Source organism: Notechis scutatus, chromosome 4, assembly GCF_049901735.1.
Source record: "Notechis scutatus isolate UNSWTSFEM ecotype Mainland chromosome 4, rNotScu1.2, whole genome shotgun sequence".
Taxonomy (NCBI): domain Eukaryota; kingdom Metazoa; phylum Chordata; class Lepidosauria; order Squamata; family Elapidae; genus Notechis; species Notechis scutatus.
Genome location: NC_142012.1, coordinates 62409339 through 62434816, shown reverse-complemented (window position 1 = coordinate 62434816; position 25478 = coordinate 62409339). Strand labels below are relative to the sequence as shown.

Here is a 25478-nt window from a genome sequence, read left to right as displayed (position 1 = left end):
CTGTTTGCAGAGAGGGTTTTTTTTGCACGTAGATCATGTTCTTGAACTTTTCCTGGCATCTGGATGCAAAAGTGTTAGACTAGATAGATTCTGGGTTTGATCCAGAAAGATGTTTTTTAAGCCTGCTTTTAGGTGAAATAGGTCATTGTTCTATCTAATCTGCTGTTTTACTTGTTGGATGTCCTGGGTTTCCCCAACCCTACTTTCTTGAGACATTTAAACTTAGGTGAATTTGGAGTTTTATCAATTGAATACTTCAAAGTACAGTAGGTCTATTTAGTTTAATTTCATTCATTTTCAGCTCCTTTCAAAGCTATGGGTTGCCTGGCCAGATAAGGGAGAGAACCACTCTTTCTGCATTTATAAGTTTGTGTGAGTTGTCAAAAATCATGTTTTTTTCTGGCCCCAAGATTAATAATCTGAAATGTTATGTTTTCCTGGCATGTTGATACTGGGGTATATTATCCTAGTCATGCATCGTGAAACCTTAAAGTTAGGTTTCATGCATTTTGCTAGTGAGTTTTCACCAAAACTGCACATAGCAAGAAACTAGATAAATCCACATATTGCCTCAGCTCAAGTCAGACACAAAATGAGCCAAGGTCAGCAACACAGGGTTGATTTCTCCTTTTAGTGGCTTTTTAATCTATCCTCCCATTCCTTACAACAATTGCCACAACCCTTCCAAGGAGTTTAAAGATCTTTAAGAGGAAAGCTCCAGATTAATAAAAGCACTGAGATGTATGCATGCACTTCTTTCAATTCCAGGCTAGGGTTACTACCCATGGTTCAAATTTTTATTATTATTCTATTCAGTCGTGTCCAGTTCTCAGCAACTGCCCAGAACAAGTCCTTGTAGTTTTCTTGGCAAGGATGTCAGAAGTGGTTTGCCACTGCTTCCCTTCCTAGGGCTGAGAGAAAGTGACTGGTTTAAGGTCCCCCAACTAGCTTTGTGCCTAGATCTCAAGGTCTCCCAGTTTTCAGCCTTAAGCCTTAACCACTTCACCAAACTGCCTCTCATAATTCTGTTATACTCTGGAGTAAATGGGTTGCAGGATTCAGAAGAGGTTAGACTGTTTGGGCCCCAGGCAAGCAAAGCATTCCCAAGATAAATGACCAGATAATGCAGCCTACCCCCCCAAAGATGAAATTTCAGGCCATATAGCAGAAAGTTTGGCCTGTTAGGAATATACTCTAGCTTTTGGCTTCCATCTTATCTCTCCGTAATGGTCCTTCTCCCCCCACCCTTCTCTTTTCCCCCCTCCCAAAGTGCAGCATTTGTGGTTTGTCAGGCTGTAACTTTATCCCAGAACATCAGTTACAGATGAGTTTTTTATCTTGGGCGATGGGGAGTCTCAGATGGATGGAGAAATTCCCCCCCAAGAGTAAAGATGCTAAAGCTCTAGTTACATTTGCAATGTTATTTGTAATGAACTAGAAAGAAGATAATAGCCAAACAGATTGAGGAGTTGTGTGTTTGGGTATAAGTGTATCCAACATTCAGAGCTAGATTAGTTTAGCATCCATCTGGCTTGAAAATGTGTTGATGAACTGTATCTCAGACAAAAGCCAGTTGTCTTTGTGGTCTTTTAACTTGCTGTTTTGAGCTTACCATGTTGTCTTTTTTGTTGGTTCAGATGGAAGGGACATATTTGACCTACCTAGGGAGTTTAAAATAAAAAAAAAATCCCAGGAAAGAGCTCATCTGTTAACTGACAGCTTTGAAAATATTCCACAAACTGAGCCTTTGTTTACTAAAAGGGAAAAATAAGACAGTCAATCGATGCATTTGCCTTGAAGCGATTGATGGCTATGACCAGCGACCAGATTGTTATAATCCTGGATTATGTGGCCTTTTCCATGTGGTTTCCCACAAGGGAAAGCGGGGAAAAAAAGAAAAAAAAAACCTTGCCAGAAAGATTTTTCAAGAAGTTAGAGATGTTTTGTTTCAGATTTATTTCAGAACTACATGCGATGAAAAATCTTGAAGGAAAATTATTTATGCTTGAATATTTCAATCTCAGAGGCTTCCTAGGTCAAGATGTTTGAAATGGTTCTTAATCTTTGATATTCATGTAAAGCCACTGTTAAAGTTCACGGACTTCAAATGAAATGCAGTACTGGGATGATCTTAATAAGATACTTCAGTTATTTTATGGCAGCCTGGTACAATTAGTCTTAAACCTGGACATTTGCTTATAGCATCATTGTTGTTTCAAAAATATTTTTATGTCCTATATACTTTAAAGAAATCAGGTTTGACTGAACCTTTCTCTGGCAATTTGCAGGCCAAACATCATCAGCCTTCTCCCAATTTTGAAGCCGTGAATATAAAAATCATTGCAATTTGGAGGAAAATGTATACTTTTTCTATGTATACTTTCTATGTATGGTGATATAGATATTTGCATCAGGTAATAAAATGTACAACAAGGTCAAAACATTTCCCACAAAATTCTATATTGATTTGCCCAGCCAGCACATGAGCATAATATTCAGAATGCATGTAATTTGGTTAGTAGATATACTTTAGAGCAGGATCCCCAACCTTTCGACGCGCTTGGCCCGGTTCCGACATCGCTGGGCGCCCCGCGCCCGGTACAGCGTCAACTGGGCGCCCGCCATCTTTTATGAAAAAGCGCTTCCGGTGGCGTCACGGAGCGCTGTTCGTCATAAAAGATTGGCGGCGCCAGATGCTTCTGGTGAGCTTTTTCGGGTAGAAATGGCTTTCTACCGGAAAAAGCTCACCGAAGCAACTAAGCGCCATCTCTTTATGTGAAACAGCGCTCGGTGAGCTCTACCGGAAAAGCTCACCAGAAGCGCTTTTACAAAAAAGATGGCGGCGCCCAGCAACCAGCGGCCGGTAAGGGTTGTTCCAGCGCCTAGCACGTCCGCGGACCCGTGATGGGGACCCCTGCTTTAGAGGATTCTATTGAAAATATTCCTAATCTCTAGCGTGAAGCAATCAGTACCAGAAAAAGTACTTGTATTGCTTGTGGGCCAAGAGTATTATGTGCAGTTTTGTATCTCATTTCAGTCATACGGTCCCGCAATCTAGATATATAAAAGTGAAATATCACTCATGCATCATCACAAAATCTCCAGAACCATAAAGCCTACAAACTTGCAATTTGGCACATATGTTCCTCTTGGCTTCTAGTACTCACTAAGAAAGGATTTTTCGAAATGACCATCAGAGCATTAGTATTTCCTATATAATTATTATTAACATGCTATAGCAGGGGTCCCCAACCACCGGTCCACGGACTGGTCCCGGTCCGTGGAACAAGTCCTACCGGGCCGCTGGCTTGTTACTGGCGCCGCCATCTTGTTTTGATGAAAAAGTGCTTCCGGTGAGCTTTTCCGGGTAGAAAGCTCACCGGAAGCACCTTTTCATCAAAACAAGATGGCGGCGCTTAGCAGTGCTCGATGAGCTTTTCGGGTAGAAAGCCATTTCTACCCGGAAAAGCTCACCGAAGCGGCAAGCGCCGCCATCTTGTTTTGATGAAAAAGTGCTTCCGGTGAGCTCACCGGAAGCACTTTTTCATCAAAACAAGATGGCGGCGCCCAGCTGATGTCGGTACCGGGCCGCACCATAAAAAGGTTGGGGATACCGGGCCGCGGCGTAAAAAAGGTTGGGGATCACTGCGCTATAGTACTATGGAGTTCTACTCCCCCTCCCCACCTGAAAAGAAATCTCCAAATGCAAAACGCAAGCAGAGGAGAGGAGTTTCAGTTTTAGTTTCACAGGAGCAACCAGCTTTAGTCCAGAACAGTTGAGCTAAGCCACGCCCAGGTTCTTTGCTGTCTCCTGCTTGCTCACACAGCAAATACTGTTTCAGTTTCCAAACAGCCCTCAACTCTCACACACTGACAGGACACTAACCAGATGAATACCGATGGATGCTGGTAGGCGGAGGCAGAATTTTTTCCCCTGATTTTTTCTCCCCCAAACTAAGCCCAGCCACATAGTTTCGCTTCGGGCACGGGCATCGAGCTACTCTGCAATATATGAAGGTTAAACAGGATGGTCCTGTACTGTAAACATAAGTTTCTCTAGCAACAGGAAGAAGGAAATGAGACTATGCAACAAAACTGACAGGCTCCAGACAATGCAAGACCCACCCTAACATTTTTAGTGGATCACCAAAGACCTAAAGGCACAAAAATAACTTCAGATGTTTCCCTTCCTCTTAGAAAGTATTTCAAAAGTATTACCAAAGGCCAGTGTGTAGCATCCTATTGCCTTCCATTTTGGTGTACAACATTGGTATGAACAACCTACAGCATGGAAGCCACTTAGCATTTTTAAAAGCAAATGAGAGACACAATTTTGGGGGGGATGATTCAGAATGATTCAGGGCTGGGTGAAACTTGCCATTGCTTTCTTTTGGTTGTTTTATAAAGAGAAGGGATTAGCTTCCCCCCTCCCTTTTAACTTCAATAAAGATTATACTAGGTGTTAGAATGATTGCATGTTTCCTATCTCAAAATAAGAAAAGCAATTTTCAGAACTAATATGTTTTGAAGAGGGCTCAAGAACTACATACTGTGAAGACCTTAAGATTGGCCACCTCAGTTTATTGGGACAATTGTAAAGGGCGATTATAAGAAGCCAAGTAATTGTAACCGTGTCACTTTTCTTGTGTAATCCAGGTGAGACCAGCAGATAACAGATAGCAAGACAACCAGAGTTGGAAGGGATCTTATAGGTCATCTAGGCCAATCCACCCCCCACCCAAGCAGGGAGACCCCACACCATTTCTGACAAATGGCAGTCCAGTCACTTCTTGAAAGCCTCCAGTGATGAAGCTCCCACAACTTCTGAAGGCAAAGCTGTTCCATAGGTTGATTGTTCTGTCAAAAAATCCTTATTTCCAGGTTGAATCTCTCCTTGTTCAGTTTCCATCCATTATTCCTTGTCTGGCCTACAGGTGCTTTAGAAAATAGCTTGACCCCCTTCCTCCCTGTGGCAGCCCCTCAAATATTGGAAGACCTCTATCATGTCTCCCCTGATCCTTCTCTTCACTAGACTAGCCATGCCCAGTTCCTGTAACTGTTCTTCATGTGTTTTAGTCTCCAGTCTCCTAATCATCCTGGTTGCTCTTCTCTGTTCTTTTTCTAGAGTCTCAACATCTTTTTTATAATGTGGTGACTAAAACTGGATGCAGTACTCTAGGTGTGGTCTTACTAAGGCTTTATAGAATGGCATTAGAACCTTACATTACAGTCATCCTAATTGTCGTTGTCCTAGCGTTTTTCTGCAGGGACAGCATCGGCCTTTTTGGATCAGCAGGCGCCATCTTCACAATCAAACTCAGCATCCAGGTCTTAACTGGGCAGTTTTCACGTCTTTTTTTTCATGTTATTGTATCTTGCCATCTTTGCTTCGGCTTTCCACATGGGCCTTTAGGCTAGATAATAACACACAGTGAGAGATACATAACTGCTGGCTTTGCTCAGAAAAGTTTCCTTCATTTCTTGAGTAGCCATGGAAAGAAGCTTTTTCTTAATCTGTTTTCTTTCCCTAATAGTACAATTTACAATCGCCTTGGCCATCAAGCAAGAAACCATCATGAATATTCTGTCAGCTCGCAACAGGCTATCCCATGCCTGGCTGAATTTTTCTGGGAACATTCAAATGATTTCTCAAGCACACCTCTGAGATTGTGCAGTGTTTTGCTAGCATGCCCAGAAAGACTTTCATTCGCAGTCAGCTGTTTATGTGAGTTGTGGCAGCTCTGCATTACATATTTATACACACTCACACACAGGCACAAACAATATTTGCTCAGCATTCATCATTTGCTAGATATTTCAAAGCTTAGAATTCATGAATTGAGTGTTCAGTTTGGGCCAATTAATCTCAGTAAGTTCAACCATTCCAGACATGTTTCTTACCTTATTTTTGTGCTCACAGGGTCGCAGTGACTAAAATAAATCTTTGTTTATTTTTGATTCTATGGCTGATAAAATACCAAGGAATGCAAAGGTTGCTCTTTTTCCAGCAGGAGGAACGGTAGATTAGTAGGATGGGTTATGCTATTTAAACCGGGTTTACACATATAGTTTTGGATGTATTCTCTCATCCTCTGGGAAATTTCATCTTTCCAGCAATAATGAAATAAGATAATATGTGCCTTCAGAAATAGAATTATTAACTACAGTGTACCAGGGCAAAGGAATGTCTATATAAGGTCCTTCTGGAAGTGTGTGTGTGTGTATGTGTGTGTGTTGGGGTTATGCGTTCAGAAGGGGGAGAGAGATACGATGAGGCAAAAGGCATGCTGCTGTTTTTTGGTAGATGTGGGGTTCAGGGGGCTTGCAGAGGTGCCCCGTATCTTCCAGTCTGGGGACTGGCATCTTAAGTAGGTTGCAGATCATAAATAGAAGGGACCCATCAAGCAGGGATTAGCGACTTGTCCAAGATTGCTAATCCATTTGGTTCACGCTTGTGCGCTACTCAGGAACAACCGTAAGCACCACACGCTGTTCTAGAAGTTTCTGGATGTGACTGCTGTACATGAATCTCGCCTGTAAGAATAAACTAAGATTGCTACTGGAGTGTCAACATGTCCAGCAGAAGTTTTTCCAGGCTTCTTCACTTCTGGGCTAATGATTAAATTGTTGAGGTTTTAATGATATGGGGTAGAGTTTGATTTGGCTTAGGGATTCATGGTTTGCCCAGGTCTATCATGGATACTCTTGGCCCTGAATGATAAAGATCGACCTATGTTAGATCTCATTTTTATTTTGGTGTAGATGAGATGTGATATAGATTATGGGGAACATTGCCATCTGTCCTTCGTTGTAATTATCTTGCTTTCTGGTTGGGCTGTACTTCGTTATCACTCTGGGCCTAAAAAAATCAATTAAGGTGGTTTGCTGCAGTGCCTGATGGATCTTGATGGTGTTCTGACAGTAATTGGGCATTTTCTCTGCAATTTGGTAAGCGGTTTGATTTCAGCCTAGTCAGTTTTAGCATAGATAAAGGAATATCTTACGCAATGTAATTCTGTCCATCCTGGGAGGACAGCTACTAAGGAACAGCAAGAAGTGAAAAGAGAATGAAAGCAGGTCTTCACCAAATCAGGTCAGTAGTATTATGGACCAAGATAAGGTACTTTCATATTATAAGATGCATCGTCCAGAAATATGCCTGATTCTCATTTGTGTCAATCAATAAGATAATTTTAAAAGCAACTTCCTTTTTAAATTAACATTTGATGCCTGGATATTTTTGGGCTGGAAGGAGGCTATGATTGCTATGGTGATTAAAATCTGTAGAATAACTCTTCTAGAATTATGTAGAATGGTTGTCATCAGGGTGGGATTCTACCAGTTCGCACCTATTCGCTAGAACCGGTTGTTAACATTCTAAGCAGTTCGGAGAACCGGTTGTTAGAAGAAATTACTGGCCTAATCCTGGAAGGAAGGCAGGAAGGAAACATTCTGGTGTTGCTTACAGAAACTGCCTCTCTGTTAATCCTTATTACATTCTTGGCAGGACTAGACTTCCTGTCTCAGGAACTTCTCTGGAGTTTTTTCCCCTCCTTTGCTGGTACTTTGCCTGTGTGGAGTGACCATTCAAAGTTACAGTGGCACTGAAAAAAGGGACTTATGACCATTTTTCACACTTACGACTGTTGCAGCATCCCCACAGTCATGAGAGGCCAGGCAAGGAGATGCGTGCCTCGATGTGAGTGATATTGAGTTGGCCACGCCCAGCCAATAACATGACCACCAAGCCATGTCCACCCAGTCACATGACCACCAAGCCATGCCCACCACCTAACCCACACCCACAGAACCGGTTGTTAAAAAAATTTGAATCCCACCCCTGGTTGTCATGCATGTATAAATTAATTTTTTGATGGTGAGCCATCAAGTCAGTGTTCACTGTTAAAAGAGATCTCCAACTTGAACCCATAAAGCACTACAACCTTTGTCAAAATTAAGAGCTTGAGAGCTGAATTTGGCACATATGTTCCTCTTTGGGAACACTGGATTGGCTTCTAGTACTCACTAAGAAAGGATTTTTCGAAATGACCATCAGAGCATTAGTATTTCCTATATAATTATTATTAACATGCTATAGCAGGGGTCCCCAACCACCGGTCCACGGACCGGTCCAGTCCGTGGAACAAGTCCTACCGGGCCGCTGGCTTGCTGGCGCCGCCATCTTGTTTTGATGAAAAAGTGCTTCCGGTGAGCTTTTCCGGGTAGAAAGCTCACCGGAAGCACCTTTTCATCAAAACAAGATAGCGGCGCTATGCTCGATGAGCTTTTCCGGGTAGAAAGCCATTTCTACCCGGAAAGCTCACCGAAGCGCAGGCGCCGCCATCTTGTTTTGATGAAAAAGTGCTTCCGGTGAGCTCACCGAAGCACTTTTTCATCAAAACAAGATGGCGGCGCCAGCTGATGTCGGTACCGGCCGCACCATAAAAAGGTTGGGGATACCGGGCCGCGGCGTAAAAAAGGTTGGGGATCACTGCGCTATAGTACTATGGAGTTCTACTCCCCCTCCCCACCTGAAAAGAAATCTCCAAATGCAAAACGCAAGCAGAGGAGAGGAGTTTCAGTTTTAGTTTCACAGGAGCAACCAGCTTTAGTCCAGAACAGTTGAGCTAAGCCACGCCCAGGTTCTTTGCTGTCTCCTGCTTGCTCACACAGCAAATACTGTTTCAGTTTCCAAACAGCCCTCAACTCTCACACACTGACAGGACACTAACCAGATGAATACCGATGGATGCTGGTAGGCGGAGGCAGAATTTTTTCCCCTGATTTTTTTCTCCCCCAAAACTAAGCCCAGCCACATAGTTTCGTTGCGAAGCACGGGCATCGAGCTACTCTGCAATATATGAAGGTTAAACAGGATGGTCCTGTACTGTAAACATAAGTTTCTCTAGCAACAGGAAGAAGGAAATGAGACTATGCAACAAAACTGACAGGCTCCAGACAATGCAAGACCCACCCTAACATTTTTAGTGGATCACCAAAGACCTAAAGGCACAAAAATAACTTCAGATGTTTCCCCTTCCTCTTAGAAAGTATTTCAAAAGTATTACCAAAGGCCAGTGTGTAGCATCCTATTGCCTTCCATTTTGGTGTACAACATTGGTATGAACAACCTACAGCATGGAAGCCACTTAGCATTTTTAAAAGCAAATGAGAGACACAATTTTGGGGGGGGATGATTCAGAATGATTCAGGGCTGGGTGAAACTTGCCATTGCTTTCTTTTGGTTGTTTTATAAAGAGAAGGGATTAACTTCCCCCCTCCCTTTTAACTTCAATAAAGATTATACTAGGTGTTAGAATGATTGCATGTTTCCTATCTCAAAATAAGAAAAGCAATTTTCAGAACTAATATGTTTTGAAGAGGGCTCAAGAACTACATACTGTGAAGACCTTAAGATTGGCCACCTCAGTTTATTGGGACAATTGTAAAGGGCGATTATAAGAAGCCAAGTAATTGTAACCGTGTCACTTTTCTTGTGTAATCCAGGTGAGACCAGCAGATAACAGATAGCAAGACAACCAGAGTTGGAAGGGATCTTATAGGTCATCTAGGCCAATCCACCCCCCACCCAAGCAGGGAGACCCCACACCATTTCTGACAAATGGCAGTCCAGTCACTTCTTGAAAGCCTCCAGTGATGAAGCTCCCACAACTTCTGAAGGCAAAGCTGTTCCATAGGTTGATTGTTCTGTCAAAAAATCCTTATTTCCAGGTTGAATCTCTCCTTGTTCAGTTTCCATCCATTATTCCTTGTCTGGCCTACAGGTGCTTTAGAAAATAGCTTGACCCCCTTCCTCCCTGTGGCAGCCCCTCAAATATTGGAAGACCTCTATCATGTCTCCCCTGGTCCTTCTCTTCACTAGACTAGCCATGCCCAGTTCCTGTAACTGTTCTTCATGTGTTTTAGTCTCCAGTCTCCTAATCATCCTGGTTGCTCTTCTCTGTTCTTTTTCTAGAGTCTCAACATCTTTTTTATAATGTGGTGACTAAAACTGGATGCAGTACTCTAGGTGTGGTCTTACTAAGGCTTTATAGAATGGCATTAGAACCTTACATTACAGTCATCCTAATTGTCGTTGTCCTAGCGTTTTTTCTGCAGGGACAGCATCGGCCTTTGGATCAGCAGGCGCCATCTTCACAATCAAACTCAGCATCCAGGTCTTAACTGGGCAGTTTTCACGTCTTTTTTTCATGTTATTGTATCTTGCCATCTTTGCTTCGGCTTTCCACATGGGCCTTTAGGCTAGATAATAACACACAGTGAGAGATACATAACTGCTGGCTTTGCTCAGAAAAGTTTCCTTCATTTCTTGAGTAGCCATGGAAAGAAGCTTTTTCTTAATCTGTTTTCTTTCCCTAATAGTACAATTTACAATCGCCTTGGCCATCAAGCAAGAAACCATCATGAATATTCTGTCAGCTCGCAACAGGCTATCCCATGCCTGGCTGAATTTTCTGGGAACATTCAAATGATTTCTCAAGCACACCTCTGAGATTGTGCAGTGTTTTGCTAGCATGCCCAGAAAGACTTTCATTCGCAGTCAGCTGTTTATGTGAGTTGTGGCAGCTCTGCATTACATATTTATACACACTCACACACAGGCACAAACAATATTTGCTCAGCATTCATCATTTGCTAGATATTTCAAAGCTTAGAATTCATGAATTGAGTGTTCAGTTTGGGCCAATTAATCTCAGTAAGTTCAACCATTCCAGACATGTTTCTTACCTTATTTTTTGTGCTCACAGGGTCGCAGTGACTAAAATAAATCTTTGTTTATTTTTGATTCTATGGCTGATAAAATACCAAGGAATGCAAAGGTTGCTCTTTTTCCAGCAGGAGGAACGGTAGATTAGTAGGATGGGTTATGCTATTTAAACCGGGTTTACACATATAGTTTTGGATGTATTCTCTCATCCTCTGGGAAATTTCATCTTTCCAGCAATAATGAAATAAGATAATATGTGCCTTCAGAAGTAGAATTATTAACTACAGTGTACCAGGGCAAAGGAATGTCTATATAAGGTCTTTCTGGAAGTGTGTGTGTGTATGTGTGTGTGTTGGGGTTATGCGTTCAGAAGGGAGAGATAGATACGATGAGGCAAAAGGCATGCTGCTGTTTTTTGGTAGATGTGGGGTTCAGGGGCTTGCAGAGGTGCCCGTATCTTCCAGTCTGGGGACTGGCATCTTAAGTAGGTTGCAGATCATAAATAGAAGGGACCCATCAAGCAGGGATTAGCGACTTGTCCAAGATTGCTAATCCATTTGGTTCACGCTTGTGCGCTACTCAGGAACGACCGTAAGCACCACACACTGTTCTAGAAGTTTCTGGATGTGACTGCTGTACATGAATCTCGCCTGTAAGAATAAACTAAGATTGCTACTGGAGTATCAACATGTCCAGCAGAAGTTTTTCCAGGCTTCTTCACTTCTGGGCTAATGATTAAATTGTTGAGGTTTTAATGATATGGGGTAGAGTTTGATTTGGCTTAGGGATTCATGGTTTGCCCAGGTCTATCATGGATACTCTTGGCCCTGAATGATAAAGATCGACCTATGTTAGATCTCATTTTTATTTTGGTGTAGATGAGATGTGATATAGATTATGGGGAACATTGCCATCTGTCCTTCGTTGTAATTATCTTGCTTTCTGGTTGGGCTGTACTCGTTATCACTCTGGGCCTAAAAAATCAATTAAGGTGGTTTGCTGCAGTGCCTGATGGATCTTGATGGTGTTCTGACAGTAATTGGGCATTTTCTCTGCAATTTGGTAAGCGGTTTGATTTCAGCCTAGTCAGTTTTAGCATAGATAAAGGAATATCTTACGCAATGTAATTCTGTCCATCCTGGGAGGACAGCTACTAAGGAACAGCAAGAAGTGAAAAGAGAATGAAAGCAGGTCTTCACCAAATCAGGTCAGTAGTATTATGGACCAAGATAAGGTACTTTCATATTATAAGATGCATCGTCCAGAAATATGCCTGATTCTCATTTGTGTCAATCAATAAGATAATTTTAAAAAGCAACTTCCTTTTTAAATTAACATTTGATGCCTGGATATTTTTGGGCTGGAAGGAGGCTATGATTGCTATGGTGATTAAAATCTGTAGAATAACTCTTCTAGAATTATGTAGAATGGTTGTCATCAGGGGTGGGATTCTACCAGTTCGCACCTATTCGCTAGAACCGGTTGTTAACATTCTAAGCAGTTCGGAGAACCGGTTGTTAGAAGAAATTACTGGCCTAATCCTGTAAGGAAGGCAGGAAGGAAACATTCTGGTGTTGCTTACAGAAACTGCCTCTCTGTTAATCCTTATTACATTCTTGGCAGGACTAGACTTCCTGTCTCAGGAACTTCTCTGGAGTTTTTTCCCCCTCCTTTGCTGGTACTTTGCCTGTGTGGAGTGACCATTCAAAGTTACAATGGCACTGAAAAAAGGGACTTATGACCATTTTTCACACTTACGACTGTTGCAGCATCCCCACAGTCATGAGAGGCCAGGTGAGGAGATGCATGCCTCGATGTGAGTGATATTGAGTTGGCCACACCCAGCCAATAACATGACCACCAAGCCATGTCCACCCAGTCACATGACCACCAAGCCATGCCCACCACCTAACCCACACCCACAGAACCGGTTGTTAAAAAATTTGAATCCCACCCCTGGTTGTCATGCATGTATAAATTAATTTTTTGATGGTGAGCCATCAAGTCAGTGTTCACTGTTAGCGATCACAGAGATAGTTATTTTTTTCCACGACAGTGTATCCCTAACTTGGACTTTTAGGACTTCCAACAGAGCACACTTGCCACTGTGACTGAGTGAATTCACCATGTGTTAAGTTGTCCTCTTCTCTTTCCTTCAACCTTTGTCAAAATTAAGAGCCTTCTCCAGAGAGCTGATACGACACAGGTAATAATTTGAGCCTGGTTATTTGTAACTTTATTGGGAACACTGGATTGATTGATTTAATTATCAATTCAGGTAGGGGCAGGAGAGGCTGAAATATAATTTACTGACTTTAAATTCTTGAGGGTGTAGTCCAAAAATTCTGGAGCTCCACGTTAAGAAAGCCCAGTTTACAAAAATATTCTCATACCTATGAAGCAAAAATATCTAGAGAAGTTCTTAAACACAAAGTATTATATACATATTTTTATTGTTTGTCTGATCTCTGAGGGCCTGACTCTCCTGAGAAATTTACCCTGTAACAGAAGGGTAGAAGGAATGATTCTGTCTAACCTTTTTCCAGTTATGTACCTGTCCCCTTTTCCTGACTTGCTGACTGAGAATCTGACAGCTTGCCATGTATCTTAGTCATCAACACATCTACTTAAAAGTCTACATGAGTTCAGCAAAAGTAGCTGTGATGACAATATTTTGTTTTGGTCTTTTCATAAATGTAACATTTGAATCCTTGGGACTGACTTGGCCAAATAAATTCTTTATGAAGTGTCATGAATGCTATCTATGAAATTTGCTCAGCATGATTTTCTCTTTAAGTGCTAGTGTTTATTGAAACTCAGCTGGTGGATATGATCCTAGTTGGTACTTGGTTAACCTCTGTGTATTCAGGGGCATTTAGAAAGGGAAACTACTATTTATACTACTTAATAGAGACTAGATTATTATTTTTTAGTAATAAAGACAGGAAGGTACAAATAAAATTACTGACTCCTCTAAATGTACCACTGGCCTGTATTTATGATGGTTGCAGTGTCATAATTATCACCTTTTGTCACCTTCTAACAAGTCAATAGGGAAGCTAGATTCACTAAAGAAACCATGCTACTAATTATATATATAGTCCATGCCAAGTCAGTGGTTTAGTTCCAAAAGTCATAGCTAATATATTTATCAGTATGGAGAATGTAAGATTTGTTCCTGGTCTGCTTTTTTTTCTAATAAATTTGAGTGCCAATGGTTTGGCAATTCAATTTTTAGGAGGAGTGAACAGCCAAGTTTTGTTAAAAAAAAATACGTTTGGATTCATATTGCTATGTTTATGTTGGGACAACAGCAGAATACAATCAAACCATTATATTCCTAGAATTGCTCAATCCCCTGGTTTTAGTTGTGCTCATTTTTAGCTCCTGTTCCTTGATTTCTTAGAAGATCTGTTTCCTTTTTCCAGGCTTCTGACATTTTTAAAATATTGACAAAATTCAAGACAAAGGGAGAATTGGAGTCTGTTGTGATGCAGATATTTTGGGACAATTGCCACAGTCCTTTAGTACTGAGCAAACTATCTGTCATGGAGGTAGATTAATATTCAAAGCATTTTAGCGATGCCAGCTTGCTAAACCCTTTTTCAATCCATGGAATGTTTATGTCTTTGCTTGTCAGATAGTTGGAATTGTTTCTCAAAACCGTCCATATTCAGCTTCTTGTTCTAGCATCCAGAGTTTTCCAATGTTTTTTTTTTTTTAATTTCTTAACTTCTGATCTCATTGTGATATCCCTCCCCAATGTGGGTTTTTCAATTATCCTAACCACACAGTCCTACAAAAGAAATCTTGCTTTTTTTAATGACTCTACTCATTCTTCCTTCAAACTCTTAGCTCTCAAGTTGGTTCCATCCAATGATAATAAAAGTTCATTCTCAAAAACAATCAGATATACTAAGGGAAGCTTGTGATCCTTTTGTGAGTTCTTCTCCAGAATTAATTGTTTATAACACATAGGTATCTGGGAATGGATAGTACAAAAAAGTGCATTCTGGCTTCATGATGACACAATTGAAGTACAAATGCAGTTTATCTGTGTGGCAACTGCGTGATGAGTTGAGGTTCCTATATTATTTAACTGTTGACTTCATGTAATTCTATAACTTGCTGTAAATGGTACAGTGTAGCATGCATAATTCCATGCAATGTGTTAGCTACTCTGTGATAAGGTTGGCTTTCAGATGTGTGATCGTGATTGCATGAGTCAGTCTCTTAAGTCATATCAAAAGATCTTCCAGTGCTTAAAATAATTCTCTGTAGAATTCTGTAAAGAATTACTACAGGGGTGGTAATGCTATCGGTTCCGACCGGTTCACCCGAAACTGTAGTTTAAAAAAAGCCCGCGATCAGCTGAGAGGAGGAAAAAAAATCCTGGACAATCAGCGCAGGGAAAAGCGCAAGAGAAAAGCCCTCCCACCCGCCTGTGAGCTTTTCTCTTCTTGATCCTATCAGCTGATTGGTGCTCCAGGTCTCAGCTGGTGTGGGGAAAGCGCGCCCACCCAGCCACGCCCACCGAACCGGTGGTAAAACAATTTGAATCCCACCCTTGAATTACTAGCCTGCAATTATAAAGAGCACGATAGGACAGAATAACTAGGGAAAAGATTACACTCTTTAAGACTGGATTGTGAAGAAGGGTGTACAGCAGGGGTCTCAAACACAATTTACCTGGGGGCCGCTCGAGGCAGAGTCTGGGTGAGGCTGGGCCGCATAATATTATACTTTATATTATACTTTATATTTATATTATACACTAATATTATACTTTCATATCACGGTGGGGGGCCACAGGATATCGTCCTGCGGGCCGCAATTGACCCGCGGGCCGCGAGAATGAGACCTCTGGTGTACAGGAAATCTTCAACTTACAACCACAATTGGGGCCAGAATTTTTCCATGTGTTAAGCAAGGTATTTAAAGTGTGTCCCACCTGATTTTGCAACCCTTTTTGCCACCGTTGCTAAGCAAATCACTGCATTTAGTGAATAGATCAAGTGGTCGTTAAGCAAATCCAGCTTTCCCAATTGACTTGGCTTGTCAGAAGCTGGTTAGGAAGATCTCAAACGGTGATCACGTGACACCCCCCCCCCCCAGGATGCTAGAACCATCATAAATACATGTAGCCCTCGCGATTGAGTCCAAAATCTCTGTTGCTAAGTGAGACATTTGTTAGGTGAATTTTGCCCCTTTCTTTTTAACTACCTTTCTTGCAGCAGTTGTTGAGTGAATCACTTGCGGTTCTTAAATCAGTAAGACCGTTGTTAAGTGAATCGGGCTTTCTCGTTGACTAAGGTCGCAAAAACAGATCACACAATCCCAGGATACTGCAACGGTCATAAATATGAGTCAGTTTCCAACCATCTTGAGTTTTGAATGTTGCAACTGTCGTAAGTGTGAAAAATGATCGTAACTCACTTTTTTCAGTGCCGTTCTAACTTTGAATGGTCACTAAGTGAACTATTGTAAGTTGAGGACTACCTTAGTTGCCAAGTGCTCAAATTTGTTAGCCGAGTTTTTTTTCATCAGTAACTTTTTCGAGGAAACATGATTCTTTTTATACTGGAAGCTTTCTTTGCTTTAAACAAGCAATAAACTTCATTTTGAGATTTCTGTCGCATTTTCTTTGCCTTCAGTCCCAATGAGACAGAAATTCTGCAAGTCTGTGCTACAACTCCAGCTTCTTATTCATTTACAGAATGCTAATTTCTATTGTTTCCTCTCTCCCCAATCACATGGTTGTATCATTCGGAGATGCTCCCGTTATTTTTGGCAACATTCTTTTGTTTTTGTGTTTATTTTTTTGCTATGGAGGCTTTGCTTTCTAGAAAATGTATTTTATTCCTGGAAGGTCCTGTGCTCTGCTTGCTAGGGGAAAATGTGTCTCACGGTGTTTGGCAAGGTAGAATGGAAAAGAAGTTGATATTTAATGCATCAGTGCATTAATTTGACTTAACCGTTGAATTATGCCCAAGTTTACGCAGAATCGCAATCAACATCACAGTTGGCCAGAGTGAATAAAACAGCAAAAATTATGAATGTAATGAAAGGATGCATCCGAACCAAAAAAAAAAATGAATTCTGATTATTGAGATTGTATTGTCAGCCTCTCTGTAGCACAATTGTATACGGGTGATTTTTTTTAAAAAAAACTTGGGCTTCTGTTATGCCCCTTATTGATCAACCTTCTGCTTCTTGGTTCAGAAGAAGCTGTGAAACTCTGCCGTGGGCCAGTGCCGACGGAGCCATGATAACTGTTTCTTGTCCAGTCAGGGTTTCCCAAAATTAGATATTCTGAAGCAGGGGTCTCCAACCTTTTGGACCTCAGGGACCACCAAACTCATAATTTTAAATCCCGCAGACCAGAGACCCTGGAAAATCCCCCCAAAAAGTCTGCAGGAAAATTCCCCACCCCGCTTTCCTACCGATCAATCATTCTTTATTTGGGATCGCGGGATACTGTCTCCAGCTCCGTTCTCAGGGGGAGAGAGAGAGAGAGACTTTTGACTTCATGTAAGGAAAGCAGCAGAAGCAGCAGAAGTCTTTCTTTCTCTCCCCCCAAACTCTGCCAGAAATGAGTCTTTGTGAGACTTGTTGCACCAGTGCAGCCTCTTGGAGCAGGATGCCTTGCAGGGTCCCAAAGACTCATTTCTGGCGGAGTTTGGGGGAGAGAAAGAAAGACTTTGGCTGCTTTCCTTACGTGCAGCCAAAAGCAGAAGAAGAAAGAAGCGGAAAGAAGCAGCCCAGTGGCCAGGCCAGGTGTGTGGGGTGAGTGGGGAAAGTTCCCCCCTCTGCCCTTTCCCCCCCTCCCCTCACTAACTCGTGTTGTTCACAATGCAAGTGACACAAGCCTTGTGTTTCCGCGGGCCATGTGGGCAGTGCAGCCTTGTGTTCCCGTGCAGCCTGGATTAATTGCTTTGGGGGGTGCCTTGGGGGTGACATTTCTCTGCGGGACCACCAAAATTTTCTCATGGACCACCAGCGGCCCCCTGGTTCTGTTCTGAAGCATATACCTGTAACTGAGGGAATGTTGGGGAGGGGGCATTCAAAACAGTCAAGATGGCAGCTGTGATATTTAAAGCCCTAGCCTTTTTATGTGTCAGGCATTATTATAAGGGGGTGGGATTTTATGGGGTCATGGCTATACAGGTAAGTCCTCAAATTACGACCACAATTGAACCCAAAATGTATATTGCTAAGTGAAACATTTGTTAAATGAATTTTGCCCCATTTTATGACCTTTCTTGCCACAGTTGTTAAGCGAATCTAACTTTGCTTGTCAGAAGGTCACAAAAGGCGATCGCATGACTGCAGTTGTCATAAATATGAGTCAGTTGCCAAGAGTCTGAATGACCATGGGGATGCTACAATGGTCATAAGTGTGAAAAAACGGTCATAAGTTTCTTTTTTCAACACCGATGTAATTTTGAACGGTCACTAAATGAACTGTTGTAAGTCGAGGGCTACCTGTAATCTTGACCTTTTTGGACCCTCTGCAGATGCCCTTGTCATCAAATGCTAAGAATCATGTGGCCCCTTAGTGACAGACCAGTTTTATCACCAGTTTTTGTGTGTGTGTGTGTCTCAATCCATTTCATCTGGTATGTTTGTTGATTTCATTTGATTGGAGTAGCATATCGGATTGCAGGTCTTAACTTCAGAGTTGCTTAGATCACATAGTTATATCCCAAGGATGTGTGAATCCCTTAAAGCTGTGGTGGATAACCTTTTTGGGCTCCTGTGCCAAAAATTGTGTGCGCGCTGGTGCTCGCATGCCAACACCCAGAAGGCAATGAGCGCCCCTCCCACGCCCCCTGCGCATGCGTGCGCAATCCCGCCCCCCAACCGCCACCGCCCCTCTTACCGGCACTGCGCCTCACAGCTGATTTTTGGCTGGTTTGAGGCCTTTTTCGGCCTCCCAGAGGCTTGAAAAAAGCCTCTGCAAACTGAATAGGCCCGTTTTGTCACTTCTGGTATTACAGGAAGTGACGAAATGGGCCTATTTGGCCTGCAGAGGCTTTTTTCAAGCCTCTGAGGGGCCGAAAAAAGCCTCAAACCAGCCAAAAATCAGCTCTGAGGCACATGTATGCGCAGTGAGGTAAGTTTGCCTGCAGCTCGCATGCTGGCACAAATGGCTCTGCGTGCCACCTGTGGCACATGTGCCATAGGTTCGCCATCACGGCCTTAAAGTGTTCTTGTAGTTTATTTTTGGAAATTATTTAGGGAAGTTTCCCATAAAAATTGTATTATTTTCAACTTCATAGAAGAGCTAAAATGTAAATAATACTCCTTAGGTTTCAACATTCAAATATTTGCCTACTGTGTATTTCTAGTTTATGAATGTTTTGCAGGCTGCTGTCATAACTGTTCATATATGTTAGTGTTGTCTGAAATAACCTAACGGCATAAAGGTCTGAAATAGAGCCACATTTCTGACTCCATTTAAATACTGGCAAAAATGATCAACAAACCTATCTGGAGTAGAGTGATCACTGAATTGAATGAATGAATGAATGAATGAATGAATGAATGAATGAACGAATGAATTGCACATTGTTTTCTTGCACTCTTGAGTTTGCACTCTAGCAACCAGGCTCAATATAATGTTAAACACATCTTTACTTTTAGTACATGAGTTTTTGTTTTTTGTTTTAAATCAAATAACATCGGCTCACAGGACTAGTATTTATGGATACTGCAGATGTGGAGGAAGAATGCAGCGCCGTCTTAAGAGATCTCTTTGGGGAAAATATTCCTGTCCTTTCCAAATGAATCCAAACCTATCAAAGGAAATTCTTTCCCGAGGACTGAAGCAGAGGAAGTAGTTACATAACCCTCTAGGGCCTCTGGTATCACACACCCTGGCTCCTAGTATTACTTCTTTTAAAATCTGAATTTTAAATACAAGATAAAGTCAAACATTCGATGGTTCACAAATATATCTGATCTCTGCTCCGGTTGTCTGGCCATGGCCTAAGGGTGGAAATAGATAGCCAGATCCCTGAACTATTTCTTCGTCTTTTTTTATCTATAAAGGGGAAGGAAATAGCAACTAACATAGAAATAGGCTTCTCTTTACTTCATTGTTCTCTGTTGCTATTGGGGGGGGGGGGGGGGGGGGGGGGGGGGGGGGGGGGGGGGGGGGGGGGGGGGGGGGGGGGGGGGGGGGGGGGGGGGGGGGGGGGGGGGGGGGGGGGGGGGGGGGGGGGGGGGGGGGGGGGGGGGGGGGGGGGGGGGGGGGGGGGGGGGGGGGGGGGGGGGGGGGGGGGGGGGGGGGGGGGGGGGGGGGGGGGGGGGGGGGGGGGGGGGGGGGGGGGGGGGGGGGGGGGGGGGGGGGGGGGGGGGGGGGGGGGGGGGGGGGGGGGGGGGGGGGGGGGGGGGGGGGGGGGGGGGGGGGGGGGGGGGGGGGGGGGGGGGGGGGGGGGGGGGGGGGGGGGGGGGGGGGGGGGGGGGGGGGGGGGGGGGGGGGGGGGGGGGGGGGGGGGGGGGGGGGGGGGGGGGGGGGGGGGGGGGGGGGGGGGGGGGGGGGGGGGGGGGGGGGGGGGGGGGGGGGGGGGGGGGGGGGGGGGGGGGGGGGGGGGGGGGGGGGGGGGGGGGGGGGGGGGGGGGGGGGGGGGGGGGGGGGGGGGGGGGGGGGGGGGGGGGGGGGGGGGGGGGGGGGGGGGGGGGGGGGGGGGGGGGGGGGGGGGGGGGGGGGGGGGGGGGGGCGGGGGGGGGGGGGGGGGGGGGGGGGGGGGGGGGGGGGGGGGAACGGATTTTCTGTAGGCCCGTAATAATTAGTATTATTTAGGCTAAAGTGTGGAAAAGCAAAGACGTTGTGCTTTAGGATTTGCTTTAATAACCTGGTTTTTTCAATATCAGGAGTGGGGAATGATGGCCCCTTTATGACTTGTGGACTTCAACTCCCAGAATTTCTGAGCCATGCCCACCCCTGTTCTATATGGTTCTTTATGTGTGAATGGTTGCATTTTATAAGATAGTTAAATCGTGCTTTAGATGCATTTAATTAGCCTGTTCAAGTACATACCTTTGTAGAATTGGTCTCTCTCTCTCTCTCTCTCCCTCCCTCCCTCTCCCTACAATGTTTATAAAGGACATTGGGTTTGAGTGACAGATTTCTTGTTAATTTGCAAGGAATCCGTGTATTTATGGCTTCCTCTTGGCTAAAACAGTAAAAATGTTATCTTCATCAAATATTTTGAATAAGCAAAAAAAGAAGGGGAAGGGGAATGGTTGCAGAGAAACCAGGTTTGGTTTTGGGGTGAAATGAATTACGAATTTGATGCTGGAATACTTGGTAAGTCTTTCCTGTTGAGTGTTTCCCTACACTCATAAACACCTTGTTCCTTAATGCTTAGCACATGCCTGCAGAGCTGCTATACAGTGTTAAATTGGTGCACCTGAAAATAGTAGTATGAAATTTAGCAGATTCTACTAAGTTTGGTGTCCATGTACCTCTCACGTAGAAGAGAGCAAGGTGCTGAGTTGAATTTGCAATATTCTGAAATAGAATGATTGAAAATTATGTGTATGAGAGAAATATTACACACACAAATATATATAGCTAGCATAAAATGTAACAGAATGAATGAAACCTAATACTGTAGCCCTCCTGATGTGTAAGTCCTAAGCCAAGAATAGCCAACACCTTGTGTTGTGGGAACATCTGACTGTCCTATCTCAGAAAGCTAAAGGTCAGATAATACCAGAGTTATACCTGGATAGATCACTAATAAGAAACCTTAGGATAGCCAATAATGCAATGACAAACCACTTTTGTATTGAGGTGAAGAAAACTAATAAGGCCTTCATTAAATTACCTCACGTCAAGTCTGCTCAAAACCCCTGATGTTTGGGAAATTAAAAAGGCTGTTGGAAAAGAAAACCAAAGACTTGGTGTCTGAATATTATCAGTGATGATACAACCAGACCCTTATAAGAGTTCAGAAGAATCAGATACTGATAGAAGAAATGATGTCCATCAGGTCCAGAGGAGAATGACTGAATGACAAAACAAAATTGTGCTGTAACCAACATTTCTGAAATTGCCTTATGTGTCATAATTGCACTGTCAGAAAATCACATCATTGGATTAAAGTAGCTTTCAAAACAGTTGAGTTGTTTCTGAGGTTTTCTATCCTAGTCTTAAAAAAGATTAGATATGGGCAAGGCCAAATAAACAGTAAAAATAGACTGTTGGCCACAACTATTCAATCGGCTAAAAACTTGATGGCAGAAAGTTTTTTGAACTATCATTAAAGAGAAGAAAAGCCTTGAATGGGATGGTAACATTCTGCTGAGGAATTAAAAAAACAAACCTACCCTTTGGTTTGCATAGCTGCTCATTGGATTAATCCTATCACCAAATTATTTCTGGGACCTGAAAATTTTGGATTCAATTCTTTGGCCTCAGGTGTCTAGTTTGTCCTCAGACATGCAAATACCATGAAGAAAAGGCAGTAAAGGAGCAAGAATGAAGCAATTATACAAGAGTTGGTCTACTAGTTACTCAGAAAAATGAATAAGCAGTCAGAAAGCCGTCTGAGGATCCAGGAATATCCTTAGGGGTTGGAATATCCCTCTAGGATCGAGTTTGATGACAAAGTTAGGCTTAAGGATGAACAACTATACCTTCAGTAATCAACTTCATAGCATGCCACACAGCTTCTCCAAGGCTAATCAGAAGATCTAATCTTCAAATTAAGCTCAGCTGCTCATGACTTCATAGGCAAGTCCATATGATAAAGAATATGAAAGCTATTTGTCAATTCCTTCTGTCAATGCATATATTCTTAGATTGAAAGTAAGTTTACAATTCCATTTTAGCTTGGAAATGTGAAGCTGTAGAAAGAGCTTTTAAATCACTTCAAGTTGTAAATATTTTTTAGTTTTCCTGCCAACCTCAATCTGTTCTCTGGGATCGCTACCCAAGTAATTGAGCAATGTTGTTGGCACACTTGATAAGAAAATCAAAAGATTTTTTACATGTTCCCTTTCTCCTGGCCCCTTGTACCAAGCAGTATTTTGAACAAGGGAAAGCACAGTTGAAGCAAATAAGCTGGATGTAGATGGAATAATTCTTAGATGTTGTGCTGCTGCATAACTCACTTTTTACTGTTAACCCGAATAGTAAACAAGTTCTTGATTGAATGTAACACAATGCCTTAGTTGTTCTAAGGATCAGAGTTGGTTAGTGTAATTTACATGCTATAAAAAGTGGGCATTACCTTAATTAGATGCAATATTTCCATTTGCAAGTAGATTATTGTGTATCAAAGAGACATCATTTACTAAGTAATACTCATGAATGGTTGGAAGTTTTTTTTAATAAGACATTACTGGTGAAAATACAGAGAAACATCTGTTGAGCTTTGCTTTTAAAAGAAAGCAATTTGTCTCAAGCTTATTTCCCTGGAAGATTTCTTGCTTGTAGCACCTTTTTTTAAAATACAGTTCCAAGGCAGAGATACCACTTGCTTTCTTCTTGGTGCTAGTCAGATGCTTTTTTTTCTCCCATTTTGGATACTTTTTATAGTCTGTTTTAATTGTTTTGAATAACTACTCTGTTCCGGTGAGTTTTGTGTACTTTGTACATTATGTACTTTTCCTTTGTAATTTTTGTTTTGTTTTAATACCCTTTGTTCTGATTTTCAGTATGTTCAGAGAATGTCCTGTTATTGGGCAGATTAAAGTATATATAACAAATACAGGTAGTCCTCAATTTGCAACCAAAAATTCCATTCCTAAGCAAGATAGTTGTTAAGTGAGTTTTGTCCCATTTTATGACATTTCTTGCCACAGATAAGTGAAACAATGCAGTTGTTAAGTTGCTAACACAGTTGTTTAGTGAATGTGATTTCCCCATTTACTTTGCTTGTCCAAAGTTCTCAAGTCATTTTTAGCTCCTTTGTAACTTCAAACAGTCACTAAATAAATGGTTCTAAATCAAGAACTATCTGTAAAATGAGACGGCTGTGCCTGAGAAGCTGCCACACCTCGCTGCAAAAGCACCATGTGCATAAATTGCTCCTCACTGGATTGTAGCTATTTAACATGAGGAACATTGCAAAGCTTGGCTTAATTTTACTTGGTCACGGAGTAGTAGAATTAAGTCATTCTAAAAAGCTGGGAAAGCCGAACTGTAATCAAAAGTTAAAGGTGGCTCAGTGGCTAAGATGCTGGGGTTGTCAATCAGAAAGGTCGGCAGTTCGGCGGTTCGAATCCCTAGTGCCGCGTAATGGAGTAAGCTCCCGTTACTTGTCCCAGCTTCTGCCAGCCTAGCAGTTCAAAAGCACATAAAAATGCAAGTAGAAAAATAGGGACCACTTTGATGGGAAGGGAACAGCGTTCCATGCACCTTTGGTGTTTAGTCATGCCAGCCACATGACCATGGAGACGTCTTCGGTCAGCTTTGTAACAGAGATGAGCACCACCCCCTAGAGACGGAAACGACTACCATATGTGCGAGGGGAACCTTTACCTTTAATCAAAAGTTTAAGTAATTAGACTTGGGCAATAAGTTACATTTCAGATCATTATGCTATATAGGAGCCCTGGCGGCCCAATGGTTGGAATGAAATATTGCAGGCTAACTCTGCCCACAGCCAGGAGTTTGATCCTGACCGGCTCAAGGTTGACTCAGTCTTTCATCCTTCTGAGGTCGGTAAAATGAAGACCCAAATTGTTGGGGGAAATAGGCTGACAATGCAAATCTCTCAGAGAGTGCTTAAAGCACTTGGGAGCGGTATCTAAGTCTTAAGTGCGAGAGCTATTACTCTATGTGCACATTTTCCACATGTAATGTTTTTAAGATTTTTGTCGCAGTTACCAACTTGGAATTTTTTTTTTCTTTTTTCTTTTTTCTTTTTCAGAGATTGAAGCGAAAGAAGCATGCGATTGGCTGCAAGCAGCAGGATTTCCCCAGTACGTTCAGCTTTATGAGGGTAAGTAACAATGCAACTCACAGTTCTAGGATGATATTCTTAATAATGGTATGATTGTGTCATTCCTACTTTACATAGAATGGGCCATAACTGTAGACGGGTTAGAACAGGGGTGTCCAACCTTGGCAACTTTAAGACTTGTGGACTTCAACTCCCAGAATTCCTCAGCCAGCTTTGCTGGCTGAGGAATTCTGGGAGTTGAAGTCCACAAGTCTTAAAGTTGCCAAGGTTGGACACCCCTGGGTTAGAAGGTCATGGTATCAATGTTAACTTCCATCTATGATCTCGGTGTATTCGACAAAATTAACATCCTGTTGTGTTAGATGACAGACTTCAGTACTGCTGATAAGGTAATCAGATTAAAGATTTTGGAGTTATTTTGGAACAATACAGTGCTATTTTAATTCATGTTGTTCTTTTGCCCTTTTTACAACCCCACAGGACAACAACAAGGACTTTTTAACAACCCCACAGCCCACCAAGATTATGCTGCCAAAAGTCAGCAGCAATCACACTAGATAAATTAGAGCATGACATCAATTCTACAGGATGTTGAGGTTGTCTGATACAGAATCTTTCATGGCTGATTTTGTGGTATCTCTTATTCCATATAAAACATTGAATAATAGGGTTCGAAGAGACTTAGAGATCCTCTAGTCCAACCCACCCCGCCCCGTGTGCTCAAGCAGGAGACCCTGTATCATCCCAGACAAATGGCTGTCCAGATTATGGAGGTGTCTTCTTAATGTTACCTGAATTTTCTGGATTTAAAAATGCTTTGGCAACTT

At 42.6% G+C, this 25478-nt stretch overlaps 1 protein-coding gene across 3 annotated transcripts in view; it reads left to right on the top strand.

The window, feature by feature from the left end:
- The window catches only part of DLC1 (DLC1 Rho GTPase activating protein), a 353871-nt gene that overhangs the window by 282475 nt on the left and 45918 nt on the right, over nt 1-25478 (top strand). For all 3 annotated transcript variants that reach the window (XM_087963600.1, XM_087963599.1, XM_026676573.2), the window contains one exon: nt 24619-24690. In XM_087963600.1, the coding sequence (XP_087819726.1) occupies nt 24619-24690 (72 nt within the window). The remainder of the gene's footprint in view (nt 1-24618; nt 24691-25478) is intronic.